Here is a 22098-nt window from a genome sequence, read left to right as displayed (position 1 = left end):
CCAGAGGTCACGAGCTGAGGCTCCAGGGAGGAAGACTAAGAACCAATGTCAGGAAGTATTTCTTCACGGAAAGGGTGGTGGATGCCTGGAATGCCCTTCCGGAGGAAGTGGTAAAGTCTAAAACTGTGAACGACTTCAAAGGGGCGTGGGATAAACACTGTGGATCCATCAAGTCTAGAGGGCGTGAATAAAGAGGAGGCAGCAAAACACTGCACGGAGCGGCAGTAGCCACAGAGGCATTCAAACACTGCACGGAGCGGCAGTAGCCACAGAGGCATTCACGGAGCGGGATGCCAGTGGCCAGTAGTTGGTGTTCCACCTTCACGGAGCGGAAGGATGGAGGGCTGCTATCTCAAAAAAAAACAAAAAACAAAAAAACAAACAAAATAAAAACAGGGGTGGGTAAGAGTATGGGGTAAGGGTGTGGCCTGCTTGTTACAGCGGTTGCTACCCCTAATTGCGCTGGACGTTCACTTGGATGCAGATAACGGCGCTGCTCTCTAAATTGGTGGTGGGGTGGAGGGGAATTAGGGCTGGAGGGTACTGGAAGCCAATAGTAACAGGTGGGAGAGAAAAAAAGGGGAAAAAAATGGATAAAGTGCGTAGCTTGCTGGGCAGACTAGATGGGCCGTTTGGTCTTCTTCTGCCGTCATTTCTATGTTTCTAAGAATATGGCATAAGGTGTATAGTACATTAGTGGTTTTCCTCATCTCACTAATGCTATTCAACAAGTAGTATTGTGACTCTTGATTTCAGCTCAGTTTTCTTGAACTCCATGTCTTCCCTTGGGGTCTCTTCTGTCCCTTAAGTTAACATCATTTTGAAACCCCTGGAAAAGTTGATCAGGAAGTTTGGGATAAACTGAATGTTGTCAACATATACATGGAAGCCTTTTTCCCCACTGGGAGGCTATATTGAATTCTCTTGTCTACTGCTCAGTACAAAATAGCTTCAAGACGCAGAAACACAAAAACATGATGGCAGTCCCTAAGGTCTCTAGAGTGATGAGAGAAGGCTTAACTGGGACTACTGTTACTGATCTGGAGCAGTCTCTTACATCTAAGACAGATAAGACCATGGCATCTATTTACAAATCAGTAATCATTCTCAATTGCTTCAGGAATATGAAAGACATATGGTGAACCTGGAATTTCAAATTACTACATTACAGAACTTTTTGATAGTGTTGATTAGAGAAGAATTCTGCATCATAAAACTGAAAATAGGGAAAACCATTCCAGGAGGTTTCATTTGTGTTTTTTATATTTCCCTAAATTTAATTTTTCTTCTTTTGATATGTTAAAATTTATCTTGAGTTTCTAAAACTTTCCTCGGATGATGTTCCTACTAGAGTTAAAGCTCTGAGGTCTGTTTCTAATCCCTCTGCAAGTTTAGATACACTAGCTGAGAATATTGATTTTCCAAATTCCTTGCATGAGTCTCTAGAAGATCATCTCCTGAGTGCTACGTTATTAGTTACATATGCACAGGAGTCTGAGAGAGCTTGGACATTAAAATTGTTTAATAGGCTTAAGGAGAAGTTTTTTTCTGGGGATAAAGTTCTCTCTCTTTCCTGTGTCCAAAGCAACTCAGTATATTTGCGACTAATTTCTTCAGAAAAAAAGAGTGTGAAGGCACTAGGATCTAGTTTCTTCTTGATTTTTCTCCTGTAAATTTCAGTTAGCTGATGTCAAATATATCTTCTGTGATCCTGAACAGCTTGAAAGATTTCTTCAGTACAGAGCAGTTAATCCATGAGTTTTGGTTAAATGGATGCCATATATAATTTTTGGACGAACTATTTCTTTGATAATATTTCTTGTATTGCACCCTCTATTGTGGACTACATACTGATAATAGTTTTAATTATATGATTGATTCTTATTCAAGTTTTTTTAATTTTGTATTTCTGAAAATTTAATAAAGAAAAAGTTATAAAAAAATGAAAAAAGACCATATAATCTATCTAGTCTGCCCATCCATACAAACTACTCAGCTTTACAGTCCCGACCATTCCCTCAGAATATTCTCTGTGCTTATCTCATGCTTTCTTGAATTCAAATACTTTCCTTGTTTCTACCACCTCTATGGGAGGATGTTCCATTCGTCTACTAGCCTCTCTGTAATGAAGTATTTCTTTAGATTACTCCTTAGTCTACCCCTTTTCACTCTTATCCCATGACTGCTTGTTCTAGAGTCTCCTTTCCAAAGAAAGAGACCTGCCTTTCTGTACATGGAAATCTAGGAGGTATTTAAATGTCTCTATCATAACTTTATACCACCTTTCCTCCTCTGAATGGTATGCTTGTTTAGATCTTTGTTTGTTTCCATATGCTTTAGCACAGAGACCAGTGGCCATTTTAATAAACACCCTCTGGAAAGACTCCCTACAGGTGTATTTCCTTTTGAAAATGCAGTCTCTAAAACTATACACATGTTCCAAATGTCTCACCAGGAACTTATACATTGTATGTATACATTGTACTTATATTCCTCTCCCTTTGTACCTAAGCTTCTTTCTGGCTTTTATTTCCTTCATCTGTTTAGCCACCTTAAAATCATCCGATATGATCACCACCATATCCTGCTCCTCTTTCTTGTTTGGAAAGATTTCTCCCTATATTCCCAGGATCTTTTGTGGTCAGTTTTTATTTTATTTTTCTTGCGCATTTCAATGTTATAACAGAAATCGGTGGGAAAAATTGACTTTTCCAATGATTTTTCTCATTTATTATGTCATTTTTCTACTAATTTTTTTTTTTGTTATAACATTGAAATTCCCAGGGAAAATAAACCTAAAACTAAAAACGAAGATCCCTACATATACTGTAGCACTCCCTTGCTTTTTGCACCCAAAATGTATGACCTTGTAGACAGAGATTGATGTTTTTAATAATAGATTGAAGTTAAACCCAGACAAATAAGGCATTGTGCATTAGTGAAGTAGCTATGTCATATTACCAAAGTCTCTAGAATAACCTTTAGGCAAGTTCAACTGATAAAAAAAAAAAAAAAAAAAAGCCAAAACTCTACTTTAAAGACCTCTGATTTGGCTACTCTAAAGTATTCAATTGTTACCCCGGACTACTGTAGTACTTTATTTATGATATTGCCCATCAAGACACTGAGGCAGTTGCAGTTGGTCCAGAACATGATAGCGCATGTGCTTGTTGGATTTGGCCTGAGAGACCATATTTCTCCTCATTGGGCAGCTACACTGGCTGCCAGTAATTAGCTGTGCTCAATTTAAGGTATGTGTAATTTTGAAGGTTCTTACTGACCTGAGTCTTGGCTATTTCAGCTTTCCTGGTACATTCCAGTTCGATCTGAGAATGCAGAATGAGAACCTGTTGGTTATTCCTTCAAGGCACAATGTTACATCCTCAGTGGCTCAGAAAAGAACAGTGCAAAACAATCCAAGAGCCGAGAATTCCCACTCAAAATGACACAAAATACAAACCAAGGACAATTCATATAAATATCCAATTTTCATGGTCCTAATGACATCAGATAACCAAAACTTGATAAATACGCAACAAGCCTGACTGTATACCCTTGCATTTCCAGACCTCTACATCATTTGCGCTATGCAAAAGTCTATTTTTTCAATTCTTTTTTTTCTTTGCATTTAAAAATTCACATAATTGAAGGTGTGAATAATAATGATTGCAGCTCAACAGAGGCCAATGTTTCGCATTAGAGCTTCATCAGAAGAACTGTGATGTCACCAACTTCGGTAGTTTTCAGTATTTAATCCAGATTCTTTTCAAAAAGTCTAATGAAAAAAAAATTAAATATCGGCTCAGGCCGAGCGCACTGTTAGCACCCATTTGGTCGTCCAACACCCCCCCCCCCCCCCCCAAAACTAATAGCACCCTCAACATCAAATGCTTGTAAACCGATATGATATGTAATTCTCCACATGAATGTCGGTATATAAAAGTTCAAAATATATGATAAAATATTAGTCCCGCGCAATACAGAAAGTAAAATGTGCAGCCAAGCCGCAATACAGAAAGTAAAATGTGCAGCCAAGCCGCATATTTTAATTTCGGCCAGCACCAGTAAAGTGTACAAAAAAGCAGAAAAAACGGCTTTTCTGTAACCCTCCATCTTAATATCATACCTCCATCTTAATATCATACCAAAAATAAAAAAAAATAGAAAATCTTTAAAAAAAAAAAAAAAAAAAAAAAATCTGCCCGCAGGTTAGAAAACGGACGCTCAATTTTGCCAGCGTCCGTTTTCCGAACCCGTAGCTGTCGATGAGTTCGACAGCCGCCGGTAAAATTAAGCATCTGCTATCAAACCCGCTAACAGCTGCCACTTCTGCCAATAAGGAGGTGCTAGGGACGCGCTAGTATCCCTAGCGCCTCCTTTTTACCACGAGCCCTCATTTGCATAGAGAATCACGCGCCCAGGAGAGTGGGCGCTCGCCTCGGAGCGCCGGCTCTGCTGTGCATTTTACTGAATTGGCCCGTATGTAAGTTAAAAAATACTTATCTTATGATTCGACCCATACCATAACTCCTGGACACAAAATGTCTCTTCACGCTATCTGAAGGAACAGCGGTAGCTGCCATCTTGTTCAGTACTTATATACAACACTGACCTGAACAGTCAAACTTTGACATACAAACATAACCAATAGAAATCCAGAATCAGAATGATGTAAGTACTTTGAAGTGAACAAGGTTTTCTCACTGTTTAACAACAACAAAAAAACATCGGTGACAATTCTCATGAGACATGCCCCTTTCCAATCAAACCACCAGGAGCCCCGCCTTAAATCCCATTCACAAAAAGACACTCAAATCCAATTTTGAATTGAGACCCATGGGTTTCATAGTATTCAATTTATAAATCCATCTTTGCTCAGATAGTAATAATTTTTTATCAAAATCACCTTCTTGCCATTAAGGAGTGATCATTTGTAAAGCACAGAATCTGAGTTGAGCAAAATCATGCGACATTTCAACACAGTGAAGAACTAATGGTGCATTAGTGCGATGTCTGATACAATTTGATCTGATTCTGGATTTCTATTGGTTATGTTTGTACATCAAAGTTTGACTGTTCAGTTCAGTGTTCTATATAAGTACTGAACAAGATTGCAGCTACTGCTGTTCCTTCAGATAGCGTGAAGAGACATTTTGCATTCAGGAGTTATGGTATTGGTCCAATCATAAGTATTTTTTAACTTACACATGTATAAGCTCTTTATAATTATTTCTATTTTCATTAGAATTTTTTAAAAGAATCTGGATTAAATATGGAAAACTACTGAAGTTGGTGACATCACAGTGCTTCTGATGAAGCTCTAATGTGAAACATTGGCCTCTGTTAAGCCGGGATCATTGTTACTACTCACATCTTCAATTATGTGAATTTTTAAATGCAAAGAAAAAAATAGACTCTTGCATAGCGCAAATGATATAGAGGTCCAGGTGGCTCGTATATGCAAGGGTACGTCATCTGGCTTGCTGATGCATATTTATCAAGTTTTGATTATCTCATGTCATTAGGACCATGAAAATTGTGTATATGAATTGCCCTTTGTTTGTATTTTGTGTCAGAATAGAACATGTGCCTACCCTCTGGAATATTCTTCCAGAAAAGATTTATAAAAGTGCTACTTCCTTTTATTAAATTATTAAAAATGTAGCTCTTTACTTGAATGTATGGACCTCATTAATTTAGGTTAGGGTGAATAATGATTGGTGTTGTCTTTATCTGCCTTAGTTTTGTGAGCCCTTGATATTAATTCCTCCAAGGGCTATGTGCTTATGCATGGGAATAGACATTGATTTGGATTTAGGTTTTAGATTTAATTACTTGCCTTTCCAAATATGAGCTCAAGCTTCAAGTACATTGACTGGAATCATATTTTCAGTTTGCACCTTGTTTTGTATTGATGTAACAGGTTACTGTGTGTTGATGTTTTTTTTGATGGATTGTTCTTGTTGTGTAACTGATTTCTTGTTTTTTTAGAATTTGAGAATGTTTATTGTACCTTGCCTTGGGCACTTCTGTGGGAGGGCAGTAATCATTTTTAAATAAAACAGGAAGAACATGGATTATTATATTTTAATTCTGAAATTGATAAAGTGAAGTAAATCTAATCCTAAAAATTCTGTTCAACTAATAAGACACTTCAAAATTTAGACTTCTGTAGAATTAAATGGTTGTATTTACCTAAAGTGTAATAATGATGTTTGATGTATTTTATTATTGAACAGCTTCATTGTGAGAAGTTAAGATTGAATCCTGTGTTTGAATTGATTGTTAGCATTTATAGTCAAGCAGTATGGGCTTCAGTATCATGTTCTTTCCACAATAGTTAACCCAAAATTTAGAATTGTTTGTTTTATTTTATTGGTGGCTTTGTTTAGTTGTTTGTTTGTTTTTTGTTTTGGTTTGGGGTTTTTTAAGCAGGGGGATCTGCCATGTGGTGATTGAATACCTGACTTGGAATTCAGCGAAATAACTTAAGAACTGATTGAGCTAGAATCATTTCATTGAATGAGATTAGCTACTCACAGTTAAAATTGTTGTCTAATCTGAAATTTACTGCACAAATTGTAAATATTTCTAACTAGTTGAAACTAAGTTTCTAAAAACTGTATTCCATTATCACAAGAAAACATGTTTTCTCATACTTGTTCTTTTAGGTTTCATCTGAATCAGGAATGAAGCAGAAGCACACCGCTGCTCAGATGCATTTTTTTGATGAAGATGATGAAATTGAGGAACCGCACACAGTTTTTATAGGTCCTATAGAAAAGTAGGCTGATTTCCATACATTGGGAAGTTTTTGTTAGATTCTTGCTTAATTTTTTTGTTTAATCTTTTTTTTCTTGACTGTTCACAGGTTGATAGTTTATCCTCCTCCCCCTGCTAAAGGTGGTATTACTGTCACCAATGAAGACCTCCATTGTCTAAATGAAGGGGAATTTTTAAATGATGTTATTATTGATTTCTATTTAAAGTAAGTTTTCTGTCATTTTAAAGATGCCAGTGTAATTTTTATTAAGATGAATATTTTCATAGTAGAAGTTTCAGAACAACTTTATTATGCCTTGATCTTTTTTCTTTTTAAGTGACAATAAGGTATGATTTATATTTCTGCATTACTGATTATAATTTATGATATTGTTTAAAAGTTAATCTTTCAAGTCCAGGGCCTTTCAAATCAGATATGTAATTTTCCTTTTCTAACTTTTATTTATTCAGGCGTTTATTTTCTACTTGATAGCCTGCAGTTCCCTCTAGATATCCCAGTGGGTCACATTTCTAAAAGCACACAGATCATCATAGGTGCATTATATAATTATAAAACACCCATTCCCCAAGCATCTCTAAAACCCCATATAAATTAAAATAATTATTTGTAAAGCATCTTAAAAGGCCACCTTTAAAAGTCATGTCTACAAGCTTCCTAAATCTTAAATAAGTACTCTCATTCCAAGCCTCTGATGGAAGCACATTCCAGAACTCCATGTAATAGAAAGTCAAGCAGTCTCAATAGAAGATATTAACATCTGCAAAACTGAATCCAAAGCCTGAGTAGGCTTATGCCATGCCAAGTTATGGTAGTCCGTTTCCATGTAGATACTTACCGTATTTTTCGCTCCATAAGACGCACTTTTTTTCCCCCAAAGGTGGGGGGAAAATGTATGTGCGTCTTATGGAGCGAATATAAAAAAAAAACCAAACAAAAATCTAACAAACACCCCCCCCCCCCAACTCCCCCAAGTCCCCGCCGACTTAATTTCTTACAAACCCCCCCCCCCCCAAGACCTGACAAATTAATTTCCTGCAACCCCCCACCCTCCTGACCCCCCCAAGACCTGCCAAACGTCCCTGGTGGTCCAGCGGGGGTCCGGGAATGATCTCCTGGGCGTGGGCCGTCGGCTGCCAGTAAACAAAATGGCGCCGACGGCCCTATGCCCTCACTATGTCACTGAGACCGACCGCTGCTATTGGTCGGTCTCAGTGACATAGTGAGGGCATAGGGCCGTCGGCGCCATTTTGTTTACTGGCAGCTGACGGCCCTATGCCCTCACTATGTCACTGAGACCGATCGCTGCTATTGGTCGGTCTCAGTGACATAGTGAGGGCATAGGGCCGTCAGCTGCCAGTAAACAAAATGGCGCCGACGGCCCTATGCCCTCACTATGTCACTGAGACCGACCAATAGCAGCGGTCGGTCTCAGTGACATAGTGAGGGCATAGGGCCGTCGGCGCCATTTTGTTTACTGGCAGCCGACGGCTCACGCCCAGGAGATCGTTCCCGGACCGCTCCTGGACCCCCGCTGGACCACCAGGGACGTTTGGCAGGTCTTGGGGGGGTCAGGAGGGTGGGGGGTTGCAGGAAATTAATTCGGCAGGTCTTGGGGGGGTCAGGAGGGTGGGGGGATGCAGGAAATTAATTCGGCAGGTCTTGGGGGGGTCAGGGGGGTGGAGGTTGTTAATTTAAAGGGTTGGGATGGGGGGGGGGGTTTTGGGGGTTCCCACAGAAAGAAAAATTTTCTGATCTGGGGAGTGGACCGAAATGGCCCTCCCCAGACCCGAAAACAAAATGGGGAGAAAAAAAAAAACTATGCACTCCCCTAATTTGCTCCATAAGACGCCCAGACGCAGAGCCGGTTTAGCACAATTTTTTTTTTTTTTAAATTTTCCCCCTCTGAATCCTAGGTGCGTCTTATGGTCAGGTGCGTCTTATGGAGCGAAAAATACGGTAAATCAGTGCTGCAGTTTTTAAATGTAGTCTGAGCTGCACTGGTAAGCAATGTACATTTTCTCAAGCAGGATTAATGTGATCCCATTTTTTTGGATCCTGTAACTAAATAGAGCAGCTATATTTTCTACAAAGTGAAATCTTTTGAGGTTGACCAAAGAGGAACAATAAACAATCTGGCTCGTAATCTTAGCATGTAATTGTCATGCTGGGACAAAAGAGGAACCAACTAGAGAATCCATTAAAGGTGATAAAATGTTTTAAGCAATGAGGAGCTTTAGCTTTGTATTGATAACTTATCATACAGCGATACATAAAGAATTAAATAAACATAGCTAAGATGCAAACAGTTTTTCGGCACCACTTGAATCCTCTCTAAATCTGGTAAAATATTAAGGGACTTCATTTGCCACAATACCTTAATCGTAGATGTAATTAGCTACTGACCCACAGAATTTTGAACAGATTGTCTATAAATTGCTACCACTTGTTCAATGCCTGGATATACAATTGATTGAATGTCAACTGCAAAAAAAAAAATAGATGTCAAGCTTTCAATCAAGGTAGCCATATACAAATTAAAAAGCAAGGGCAATAAAATTGATCCAGAATCAAATACAGCTGAAATATCAAACATAAAGATAAGAGCATCAAAATCTTTATTCATTTTCAGTCCAATTCCATTAGCTGTACTTAATAAAGCTGCCTCTGAGCTTTAACTCTTCTGGAAACCAGCTTGCTAGAGATGTAAAAACTGAACCTTGGACAAAATAAGTTTGAAACCAGAAAGTAATGGAACACCACATTGGAATTCAAACCTTGTTTCTTTAAAACATGCCAGACTAGAACTACCTGTAAAGGTCCAGGTACCCTCCCTAATGCAAACTCTCATTCACAATAGATAACAACAGATCCCTCGCTATCAACTTAGATATTAGTGAATCTGACACCATGTGGTTTGATCTATATTAGAAGTTTAATAAAATGCATTTAAGAGATTACAGAATATGCAACAAATCCCACTTCCCTTTTGTCTTCAATTACTTCAGAGTTCACTGCTTCTCCCCCATCACCTCAGCCACAAATATCTGAAAACCACCAGAGTCAAGCTGAAGTGCACCAGCTAGAAACTGATTGTTTAACAGACTTTCTCGCAGTTCATCCACCACATCATGTAATGCACTTGACAGCAAAAAAGCAGTTTGTCTGTTTGACTTTATTCTCAAAACATTGTGCGAATAACTCACCATTAAACCTATTAACATCACTCCCTGACTTATGATCTTGGCAAGAGGCCAAACCTGTAAGGATCTGTTGCTCAATTCTTGTCTGGTTTGCAAGTGATTCTGTGAGCTGCTTGAACTATCTATCCAGTCCTCCAAGCTCAGCTTTCCTCCAGTGGCCATCTTGTGTCCTCTATGAACTTCTATTTGTACTAAGGCAGTTTCCATGCTCCTGCATGTTTTGTCTGGGTTTCTTGATTCCTGCTTTGTTCCTGCTTCTCACTCCATGTTTGTATCGGAGGCTTCTCCTGTTTCTCATGCCTCACTGGCCACAAGCATCGAAGGGCTCAATCTGAATGGAAGGTGTCTAGAATAGGCCACCAGTGGTCTGGATTGACTCTCCTGACGCTGGACTGCTCATTTCTGGATAACAAAATAGATTAGACGCCACGAAATAGTCCAATCTCCATACATACAAAGATCATGTCTCCATTCTAATAAGCTCAGAGATTGGACTATTTCGTGGCGTCTAATCTATTTTGTTATCCTAACGGCTTTCTTACACAGCCTACCCTCCTGTTTTGACTGCTCATTTCTGGGGCAACCCACAGTCGACAATGGTCAAAAAAACCCTTACTGTTGGGAAAACATTTTGTCTTTTCTAAGCAGACCTCAACTTTTCAGCAATAAAATGTTGGTCTCCTTTATCAACTCCTTATAATGTATAATCAAGGCCCAACATGCATCCCGGCACATTTTAAATTTGTCCTACCTTCATTACCTATTCAAATGTCATTTGCTACTTGCTTATTCTCAGTCCCGAATGATACTTTGGAGCCTTCTTGTATGATTCGTCCTCAATACTATTAAAAGGGCCACTTGATCAACCACTTTTTGCAAATTAAAAACCCATTCATCAACCTGTTCTTCCAGTGAACCAGTAGAGACAGAGTTGGCAAATGGTTCCTAGTGATTAACATCGACACGTCCAATCCCCAACTGCAATTCTCTGTATACAAAGAAGAGTAGTAGTTATTGCTGCTTCAAAAGTAAAGTGCACTAAAAATAATCTGTCCTAGACAGTAGTGCACCTCCCACAGTCATTTCAAAGAAAATCATATTTTGAAGAGAAAACCAGATCAAGAGAATGGCGTGCGATATAAATAGAAATATTGATCAGTTGGTGAAACCTCAGATCTGTCATGGCATTCAAAATTTCTCATATTCCTATTCTTTGAAGCCTCTGTGTGGATATTAAAATACCTTATTTATAATAAACCACATTTATTTAAGATGCCAATGACCATATATTTTTTTTGCAACAACCCTCATACGGGAGCACAATCTTAACAACGTATGTTCCTTTCATTCACTTTAAATATATATGGGATTTGTAACCCATTACAAAGTGAATAGCTCACCATATATATATTGTATAATCATCGGGTGTGTTGCAATGGCTTAATATTAAACGATTGTAAACCTTAACGGTTTTTTCTTTTTTCTTTTCTTTTCGCTTTTTTTCGTTCTTTTTTTTTTTAATTTAAAGTCCACACAATTCATTCACGTCAAGATATATCCACAGATAAAGAAAAGTGAAAAAACACTTATCGTGATGTTGAATCGCATTACAACTTCATGTGCCTCTCACAATTCCATATTAAAATACCAGCATATCTTTACTGGAAGTTTGTAAACCATCTCACTCAACTTATCAAGCAGAACCTGGTCTTGCAAAGGTGGGCAATATATTAAGGATAACTTAATACACCTCAACTTAAACAACAATCAGACACACTTTAAATGATTCATCACATGGCTGAATCTGTAGAGATTTATGGTAAATGACAGCAACACCTCCCCCTTATTTCAAAACTCTAGAAAAATTCTCAGGGGGATTCAGGTGAGTAAAAGTAATCAGATCTCCTCCTCCAGTCCTTCTCAGTAAGGACTAACTTATCTAGACTCACATCAGTAATAATGTCATAAATTACATCTTATTCTTAAATGCCCACACATTTAGCAATCCCATCTTTAATTTGTATTTTACTACCTCCATATTCAAACATAATTGCCCCCCAGGATATGTAATAGGAATAAGATTCCAAGCCACTCTTGCACCTAAAGCCCCTCTTGGCTCTAGACCTTTGTCCCAGATCATTGGTATAATCTCTTTGTTTTGCCAACATATTCTCAACAGTCTTTGAAAAATCCCAGGAGTACAAAATAAAAGAGAAATACAAAATAATTCAATAAATCCCTGAACAAGGAATGCCTATTATTGCAAGAGCTTTCTTTTTGAAGAGCTCAGTAAAGATCAGAGGAAAAGAATTAGATCAGCAAGGGAAAGAACAGGAAGCTAACCTACAAAATGAAAATAGGGAGAAATCTATGAACCTCACAGACTTTTTGATGACTTCTCAGGAAGAGTTAAAGATTGAAAATCGTGGTACAATGATTATAACATTTGCATTAGTCTCAGATAGAGAATATCTTAAAATTTTTCTTTAGGAATAGGGAAAAAACTTATTATGGACAGAAAATCTGGATATATCCAGATTTTGTTAAAGATACGCAAGTTCGAAGGAAAAAATTTTTAGCTTATAGGAAAGAAGTGATAGAAGCCGGGGGACATTTTATGTTAAAATATCCGTGTACATGCGCTATAAAGTATAAGGGACATAACTACCAGTTTACTAACCCCGACCATCTTAGAGTTTTGTTGGGAAATGATACTCAGGCCAATAAATAAATAGAAGATTATCTTACTTTTTCCTATACTTATAAATAGATTATATGTTACTTTTTACTCGCTCTATAAGATTAAGAGGGTTCACTTAAGGTTTCTTTTTAATTGATACTGAATATTTTGAAGGAAGTGATAGAAGTGTTTCAAATATTGTTAAGTGAGTTCCCTATACTCAGTATTATTTCTGTATACAAGTTAAACATTTTGTGTAATGTATGTGTGAAAACTTGAAAAATAAAGAATTATAAAAAAAAAATAATTCAATTCCAGGTTCACACAAAGGAAACTTTCTTCCTGTCTTTTTTTTTTTTTTTTTTTTTATGGTAGTAGCAAGTTTTGCCTCAATCTGGTAGTGCATTTGAATGTTTATGGTATATTTTTTTATATTCATGTTAAAACACAACTTAGGGACCTATGCAATAAAACATAGCCCGCATGTTGGTAAAAATTTGACACATATGCTATAATGTCACTTAACATGATATGCAAAAAAAAAATGTTTAATGTAGGCGCTAAAACATCTCTAGAGAGTGCATGTTAGCTCTAAAAACTATAACATGCATGCTACTTGCCTCTACAAATCCCCTATATTAACCGCTGAAGTGAAAGGAATAGTTAGCATAAGGGGACTTTATCCTACCTCCCAGGCTGCCCCCAAATCACCTGCTTCTACCATGCCAAAAGCGCCATCAGACCTCTAACACCATTAGCCCTCAGACATTCACCCCATAGTATCTCCATGAGTTGGCATTTGGCAGCTGCAGAATTGTGACAAGGCTTCCTCATCCCAGCTGGCTATGAAGACAGGGTATCCTCTAGAACTGTAAGCCGTCAAACAGAATTTGTGCTTCGTTGTGGGGGAGCTGATCTTCCTCTGCAGATTGGAGTGTATTTGGTTATTGGGAGAAGGGGGATGATGTTGAATGGATGGATTTTGGAAGGTAGGCGGTTGGGGAGAGAAGAAGATTGTCATTGCAGGTGCTCAGGGGAGAGAGAATTTCCTGTGCTAATCATGTAGTTCATTTTGAGCTAATTTGCAGATAGGATTTCCAAAGGCAGCTAGACAGTTCTAAGTTTAGCATGTACAATAAAGGTTTAATATCTGATCTGAGGCTGGTGTTTAATTTTTAGAGTTAACTAGTGCACAAAGAAGAAGCCTATTGCATCATTTCTCGTGCACATGCTAAAACCCTGTTTGCATGTGATGTTCCTTTATTTATATACACACACATACATTTTAATGTGTATGTGCTATTATCTTGTGACACCTGTTTAGCTTACATGCTAAGTTGTTGCATAGTATGCTACATTTAGCACATACTAAATAACATTAGTGCACCCACTGAGTTTTACTGCATGGGATCTTGAATGTCTGCATTTTCAATCATCTTCAGTCTGACTTTATTTCTTTATTTTACTGTTGGAAACAATTTGCTTATTTACCTCTTCCTATGAGACTTACATTTTATTCTGAGTTCTGTTGGTAAGCTTGCTATTCTAAAGAATTATTTTTCTTAAGAGAAAGCTAAAATTTCTTAATACCATCAGGATTCTAGGACAGATTACACATTTTGTTGCATTTATCTGTTTTCCCAATTTTCATGGAGCTGTACTGAGTGATTTTAATGTGTTTCTTGTACATAAGACTAAAATATAGTGCATTTGAGGAAAATGTTCTATATTTTAGTAATTTCTTTTGTAGCAACATAGTCGCTTGGCTTTTTTGTTAGCAACTTGGAAATACAGCTTAAACGCACCCTAAAACTATATGGTCAGTTGATTCTTAATATATTCTTTGATGTGGCAAAACCATTATTTAGCTGGGTAGGGCATCCTTGCACCTCCACTTACTTTCAGTGTGTGGGATCAGTATCTGAGCTTAAATGGAGGGTATTTACTTTGGAATTTTCAAGATGCACAAGTACCAATTTGTTCTTTACGAATGAAAGCATAACTGACAAATGTTAACGGAAAAATCAGATTTCATTTTTATGTTTTATTTACATAGGTATTTAGTGCTTGAAAAACTGAGAAAAGATGCTGACAGAATTCATATTTTCAGTTCATTTTTCTATAAACGCCTCAATCAAAGAGAGAGAAGAAATTTTCAAGAAACTGCAAATCTTTCGTAAGTCTTTGGTTTCAAGAATGTTTGTCTGAAAGAATAGCAGCCATGAAATTGAAGACATTTAATGGAGAATAGTAAATATAGCAGTGTTGTGCTGCTATGATAAATGGTTAATCAGGAGCATTATGGGCGTAATTTTGTAACATGATTACGTTAATCAGCAAATGTGCGCATAAGTTAAACCAGTTTTCAGAATGGATTTACACATTATGAAAATTATCCCACTAAAGCTACCCGCTTGAGTTAACCCTGCTAAATTTCCCATGAGTTTTTATGTACATGCTTTTTAAAATCCAAAGGTGTGCATGTTAAGGGTAAACGCCTTTTCTGTAAGGAATACCTCCATTCAATCCAATTTAACTTATGCATGTGACAGGGCATATGTGGGTAAGTGCACATTGAGTGAGAAATTAAAAAAAAAAAAAATAAATAAATTTCTGTGGGTGACATTGTTTTAGCCAAGGAAATGCTTTCTAAAATTTCCCTCTATGCTTTTATGGAGTGATGGCACGTTTGTGTTAAATTTTTTTCTCATATGGCTTTTCAAGTTCACCCCCCCCCCACACACACACACACACACACATCTCCCTGAAAAATGATGTAAAGGGTGATTTGTCAGTTCTATGCCACTTAAGCAAAATATTGAAAAATGGACTTTGTGCTGGGCAGAGAAAAAATTGGTTTCATAATAAATTTGACTCATTTTTTGCTTGGTTCAAAATATTTTGGCCCTAGTTTCTGTTTGACACCTTTCTTTTTGACAAAGCTTCTATCCACTCTGTTCTGCTACCTCCTTTTTCTTTTTTCCTTTGGGCTTTCCAGCTAAGTATTTAATTCCATCCACTCCCCTATTGTCTTGAAGAAATTGCTGCTAAAGCAAGAGCTGGTGAGAACAAGACTTTGCTTTCGATTAAAAACTGGGTTCTGATAAACTTTTTTGTTTTTTTCTGAGAAGAATGTGATTGAACTGTAAAATATCTTCTTTCCTGTTTGGGAGTTTGAGCTTTGAAATACATTAGTTGCTGTTTGAGAGCATGGTAGAGCTGTTTCCTTGTTAGTTCTTCCCATGCACCCACCTGAATTCCCTATCTCAAGTCCACTTTTATAGACTATTGACCATTTGGAATGGGCAGGGAAAAAATTGCATATTTCCTAGCGTGTAGCAGATGGACTCAGGACCAATGGGTATAGTGTGCTCCTGATAGCAGTTAGAGACTGAATCAGATTTCAATCTGATGTCGACACTACATATACCCGTGCAGGAAGCTCTGCTCTTCAGTATTTCTCCGGCTCCTTAGCAGTTCGGGACTATACACACGCTTGCACAGCGTTAGAAAATCCAAACCAAAGAAGAAAATCCAAACAAGAAACAATCTTACCTCTACAGACGAGCCCCGCTCTCCTGCGGTGATACCTAAGGGTCCCTCCCCCAGTCGAGAATTCCTGAGGTGATTTCCGAGATCCCTCAGAGGTAAGCCTTGGTCCGGTAGCCGGTTCCCTGCGTGGACTTAGCCCCCAGGAACAGGAGTGGCTGAGAGGCAGCGGGTGCAAGACCGAGCGCGGCGGTGAAGGTAAATTCCCTCTCCCCCCGCAGCCGGAGACCGCCTGGCTCCAGACCGGGAAACGCAGAGACAAGCTAAGGTAGAAAACTTTCTTAAGTCTCCGGTCTCCAAGGCTTTGATAACTGTACATATCGCCAACCGGCGCCTGTCCCATCGGGTTGATCAGCCCAGTTTGGGCTAGATCCAATCCAGCTCGAGGGTCCTCCCACATGGAGACCCTCCGGGGGGGGGGGCAGTGTCACCATCTTGCTCGTGTGGTCGCCGGCACCATTTCCCCCCTTAATCGCCGTACTGTCCACCTAACTGAGCCGTGCGCACCGCAGTGAGCCGGGCGCATAACATACTTGTGCGCACAGCGGCGTGCACATAGGTGCCTTGCGCACAGCAGCACGCACATAGGTGCCGGGCGCATAGCGACACGCTCAACAGCGTTGGGTGCACAAGTTCGGCTGCGCGCACATCTACGTAAGTGTACATACCGGCCTGCAAGCATACCCTCGCAGCTTGCTGCAAGGCATGAAGAGGCTACTGCCCTGTACCTACAGTGCAAGACGGCTCTGGGAAAAAACCAGGGCAAGGTCGTCTCCCCCCCCCCCCCCCCCCCCCCCCCCAAGCCAGTACAGGAATCTGGATCCACAGATAGTACCCCGGACCTCTGTATCTCCAGCTTGGCCCTCCAGATGGGGCCTTCTAGGAATGTTGCTGGGTTCAATATAGACCCAGGAACCTTTTCCTGGGTGGAATTCTTTAAAGGTCTGCAAACCTTCGTCCAAGCACAATCGGCACCACCGATGCTACAGCCTCCACTGGAGGACCCAAACCTCCCAGGCCCTTCTCGGGGCCTGGGAGGTTTGGGGGGTCTCCGAGGTGTCCGTGTCCCCTAACCTTAGGGGACACGGACACCTCGGAGGAACACCAAGACTCCCTGGAGGAAGGGGAAATTCCTCCAGGAACGGAACCCTACCGAATCGTGATGCGTTTCTTATCCAAAGACTAGCTACCAGACCTCGTGTCCCTGAGCCTGAAGGAGCTGGCCATCCCAGGCACAAGCGCCACAGCGGAGCCAAAGATGAACCCTCTTCTGGTCGGGCTCCATCAGACCTCACACCATTTCCCATTGCTGCAAGCCGTACAGCAACTGATTGACCTGGATGCAGTACTTCGGAAGCCAGTTTCAAGGGAGGTTGGGGCCCTAGAAGCCCTATATCCACTGGAACCCTCAGCCAAAGAACTCCTGGTGTTTCCCAAAGTGGACGCCATGGTCTGTGCTGTCACAAAGCACACTACCATTCCAGTCGAAGGAAGAGCAGCACTCAAGGATGCCCAAGACAGACGTCAGGAACCCATCCTTAAACAGTCATTTGATTCAGCAGCCATGTCACTGCAGATTGCTGCCTGCTGTGCCATGGTGACACGCGCATGCTTGTCACTGACCAGGAACACCACCACGCCCGTCGAAATATTAGAACCAGCAATATCCTTCCACACGGATGCGACTTCCGACCTGGTGCACATCTCAGCCAGGAGCATCTCATCCATTGTGGCAGCCAGAAGGCAACTCTGGCTCCGAAGCTGGTCAGCTGACGCAACTTCCAAGATGAAACTCACGAGAATGCCCTTTAAAGGAACCCTCCTGTTCGGAAGCGAACTGGAGAAGTTAGCCGACAAATGGGGCGTGTCTCCAGTACTTAGGTTACCGGAGGACAAGAACAAAAGAAGCCAATGCCCCTCTCCCCGAACATCCAATGGCAGAGGATCACAGCGTTTTAGACCGTAAAAGAATACATACCAAGCACCTCGCCCCGCAGGCAGGGACCAGTCCTTTCGGAACAAACACAACAAGAGGGGAGCCGGCTCAGATCCAGGCCCCAGCTGCACCTCACAATGAGAATCAACAGATCCATCTACAGGAAGAAGCCATAGGGGGCAGGCTTGCCCTATTCTACCAAAGATAGGTCGAGATAACGTCTGACAAGTGGGTCCTAACCATCATTCAAGAGAGATACTTTCTGGACTTTCACAGCATCCCTCCAGACAAATTTGTTAAATCTCCTTGCCACGCCCCCTCCAAGAGGACGGCAGTGGAAACCACACTGTCCAAATTGCTCGCCTTAAAGGCTATAGCACCGGTGCCCATGCACCAACGAAATACTGTGCACTATTCCATCTATTTTATCGTTCCCAAGAAAGAGGGAACGTACCGGCCCTTCCTGGACCTCAAGTCGGTCAACCGCTACTTGAGGGTACCACACTTCCGCATGGAAATCCTACACTCAGTCATAAGGGCGGTACAGCCGGGAGAATTTCTGACCTCCCTGGATCTGTCAGAAGCCTATCTGCACATCCCGATCCATCACGATCATCAGCACTTCCTATGCTTCACGATCCTGGACCATCACTACCAGTTCTGAGCGCTACCCTTCGGGCTAGCTACAGCCCTAAGGATGTTCACCAAAATCATGGTTGTAGTGGCGGCGACACTGAGGAAAGAAAAAATCCTCGTTCACCCGTATCTGGACGATTGACTGATCAGGGCAAAATCCCCAGAGGAAAGTCATCAGATGACCACCAGAGTTAAGAATCTACTGGAGAACCTCGGATGGATCGTCAACACAACCAAGAGCTGTCTGCAGCCCTCCCAATCTCTGGAATACCTGGGAGTCCGGTTCGACATCCGACAGGACAAGGTCATTCTTCCCCCTACAAGGAGAAGGAAATTGATAAGACCAGTTGAGAAAACTGTTGAATGGCACTCACCCCACAGTATGGGACTTCCTACAAGTCCTCGGACTCGTGACATCAACCCTAGAAGTCGTACCATGGACAAGGGCCCACATGCGACCACTACGACATTCCTTACTGTCACGATGGAACCCGATGTCCCAGGGATACACAGTCCGCCTCCAGTTACGGCAACTGGTGGCTACAAGACCATCTGAGCAATGGAGTAAGGCTATTCTCACTGACCTTGGTCATGCTCACCACGGATGCGAGCCTACGAGGGTGGGGAGCCCACTAACTGACGGCCCAGAGGCAAGGGGACAAGGAAGAGTCTGGATGGAACATCAACTGACTGGAAGCCCGGGCAGTCAGACTAGCCTGCCTACGATTGTCATAGACTCCGAGGAGAAGCTGTCAGTCATGTCTGACATCGCCACAACAGTGGCCTACATCAACCGCCAGGGAGGAACCAGAAGCCAACAGGTGTCCCTGGAAATGGACCCCCTAATGACGTGGGCAGAAACAAATCTGCAAGGGATCTCGGCCGCCCACATCGCGGGAAAAGACAACATCACTGCGGATTACCTCAGCAGAGAAAGTCTAGACTCAGGGGAATGGAGTATGTCAACCACAGCCTTCCAGTTGATAATAGACCGCTGGGGAACCCCAGCCATGGATCTTCTGGCAACCCGGTCCAACGCCCAAGTTCCCACCTTCCTCAGTCACAGTCGAGACCCTCAATCCCAGGGGATCAACACCCTTGTCCAAACCTGGCCACAGGAAGATCTGCTGTATGCCTTTCCTCCATGGCCACTACTGGGCAGGATCATCCGCAAGATAGAACACCACAGGGGGCTAGTACTCCTAGTGGCCCCGGACTGGCCAAGAAGGCCGTGGTACGCAGACATGCGAAGACTTCTGGCGGGGAACCCCCTGTACCTACTTCCACACAGGGACCTGCTCCAGCAAGGACCGATCCTCCAAGGAGATCCAACTCAATTTTCTCTTATGGTCTGGCCATTGAGAGGACTCGCCTGAAGAAGAGCGGATACTCTAGGGCAGTAATTGACACCTTGCTCCGAGCATACAAGTTTTCCACATCTTTAACTTACATACGAATATGGAAAATATTCGAAGCTTGGTGTGAAGACCATGACATCCTTCCCCAGACAGTCAAAATTCCCATGATCCTGGAATTCCTGCAAGACGGCCTGAAGAAGGGGCCTGTTTCAGAGCCAAAGTGGATGGCATCAGTCTATCTTCCCATCCAGACATCTCCCACTTCCTGAGAGAGGGGTCAAGCAAATCCGACCACCACTAAAGTGGCCGGTACACCTATGGAATCTCAATCTAGTACTAGACTTCCTAGCGGGAACTTCCTTCAGACCTACAAGCGGTCTGTCCCTGAGGCCACTGACTTTGAAGACTGCATTCCTAGTGGCAATATGTTCAGCCCGTCGCATCTCTGAACTTCAAGCGCTATCCTGTCGGGAACTGTTCCTCAGACTCACACCGGGATCCATACAGCTACGCACTGTCCCCTCCTTCCTTCCAAAGGTGGTTTCTCATTTCCTTCTAAACCAAATCATCTTGCTGCCATCTCCAAATGAGCATAAGGACTCTGAAGACTCACGCTGCCTATGCCATCTTAACGTCGGCAGATTCCTAGTCCACTACCTGGAAATATTGGAATCCATGCAAAAGACGGACCACCTATTTGTCATTCACAGCGGGAAGAAACAAGGGGAAGCAGCCTCGCGAGCAACCATAGCCCGCTGGATCAAAGAAGTAATCAAGGTGGCCTACGTAGAGGCAGGCAAGTCAAGGCTCATTCCAAAAGGGCCCAGGCAGTGTCCTGGGCAGAAACCAAGATGCTGACACCTGCCGAGATCTGTCGGGCGGCAACATGGTCCTCCATTCCCACCTTCTTGAGGTTCTACTGCCTAGATACTAAGTGGCAAACCTAAACAAATCAATGCCACTAGTACAGCGATTGGAAATTACAAATAATCAATCTGGAGCAGCTGCTCGATCGCTGAAATGTAAAAATATTGAAAACTTAAATACCGATTTATGAATTATTTGTTGGAACTGGTGTTTAACAACGTTTTATGACACCTGCCCTATATTCGGTGTATACTGGTATAAATGAATAATTTGTATAATAATTTTAAAAATATTAAGGAGTAGAGGGAAAGTTTCATATAAACTCATTGGTGTCTCGGCACCACGGTTGTGTGGTGGTATAATCATTAACTGACCCCCTCCTCCTGTGTGCAATTTTTTTTATATACTATAAAAGGGTTTTTTTCACCTATGTAAACTCTTCCGTGAAGTGAGCGTAAGACTTAATTATAAAGCCATAACAGTGCTATATTTAAAGAGCTGAAAATGCTCTACTTTTGAAATATTATGGAGTAAAGTTCAGACTTCCCTTTATAGTGTTGGTATGCGCTGTCCAATTTCCAACAAAAGTCCCGACACAGTCGATCAGTGTTTCAGACTATAAGTCTTTCCTCAGGGGTATGAAACATTGTAGAGCTGCCAACTTGCTGGGAATCTGGATAAACTCCATTCGGTGTGAGCCTCTGGTGAACTTGAGGTATACGACTCTTGACGGGGTGGCTCTCACTCCGTCACCGGAAGAGTGACTTATAGTCTGAAACACTGATCGACTGTGTCGGGACTTTTGTTAGAAATTGGACAGCGCATACCAACACTATAAAGGGAAGTCTGAACTTTACTCCATAATATTTCAAAAGTAGAGCATTTTCAGCTCTTTAAATATAGCACTGTTATGGCTTTATAATTAAGTCTTACGCTCACTTCACGGAAGAGTTTACATAGGTGAAAAAAAACCCTTTTATAGTATATAAAAAAAATTGCACACAGGAGGAGGGGGTCAGTTAATGATTATACCACCACACAACCGTGGTGCCGAGACACCAATGAGTTTATATGAAACTTTCCCTCTA

At 41.2% G+C, this 22098-nt stretch overlaps 1 protein-coding gene across 14 annotated transcripts in view; it reads left to right on the top strand.

Annotated features, from left to right (window-relative positions):
• The window catches only part of SENP6 (SUMO specific peptidase 6), a 448534-nt gene that overhangs the window by 293999 nt on the left and 132437 nt on the right, over nucleotides 1-22098 (top strand). For all 14 annotated transcript variants that reach the window (XM_029595592.1, XM_029595591.1, XM_029595594.1 and 11 more), the window contains 3 exons: nucleotides 6672-6784; nucleotides 6872-6988; nucleotides 14721-14840. In XM_029595592.1, coding sequence (XP_029451452.1) covers nucleotides 6672-6784; nucleotides 6872-6988; nucleotides 14721-14840 — 350 coding nt within the window. The remainder of the gene's footprint in view (nucleotides 1-6671; nucleotides 6785-6871; nucleotides 6989-14720; nucleotides 14841-22098) is intronic.

This window comes from Rhinatrema bivittatum, chromosome 3, assembly GCF_901001135.1.
Source record: "Rhinatrema bivittatum chromosome 3, aRhiBiv1.1, whole genome shotgun sequence".
NCBI classification, from domain to species: Eukaryota; Metazoa; Chordata; class Amphibia; order Gymnophiona; family Rhinatrematidae; genus Rhinatrema; species Rhinatrema bivittatum.
Note: the sequence above shows the minus strand (reverse complement) of the source record. Positions and strands in the feature narration are given on the sequence as shown.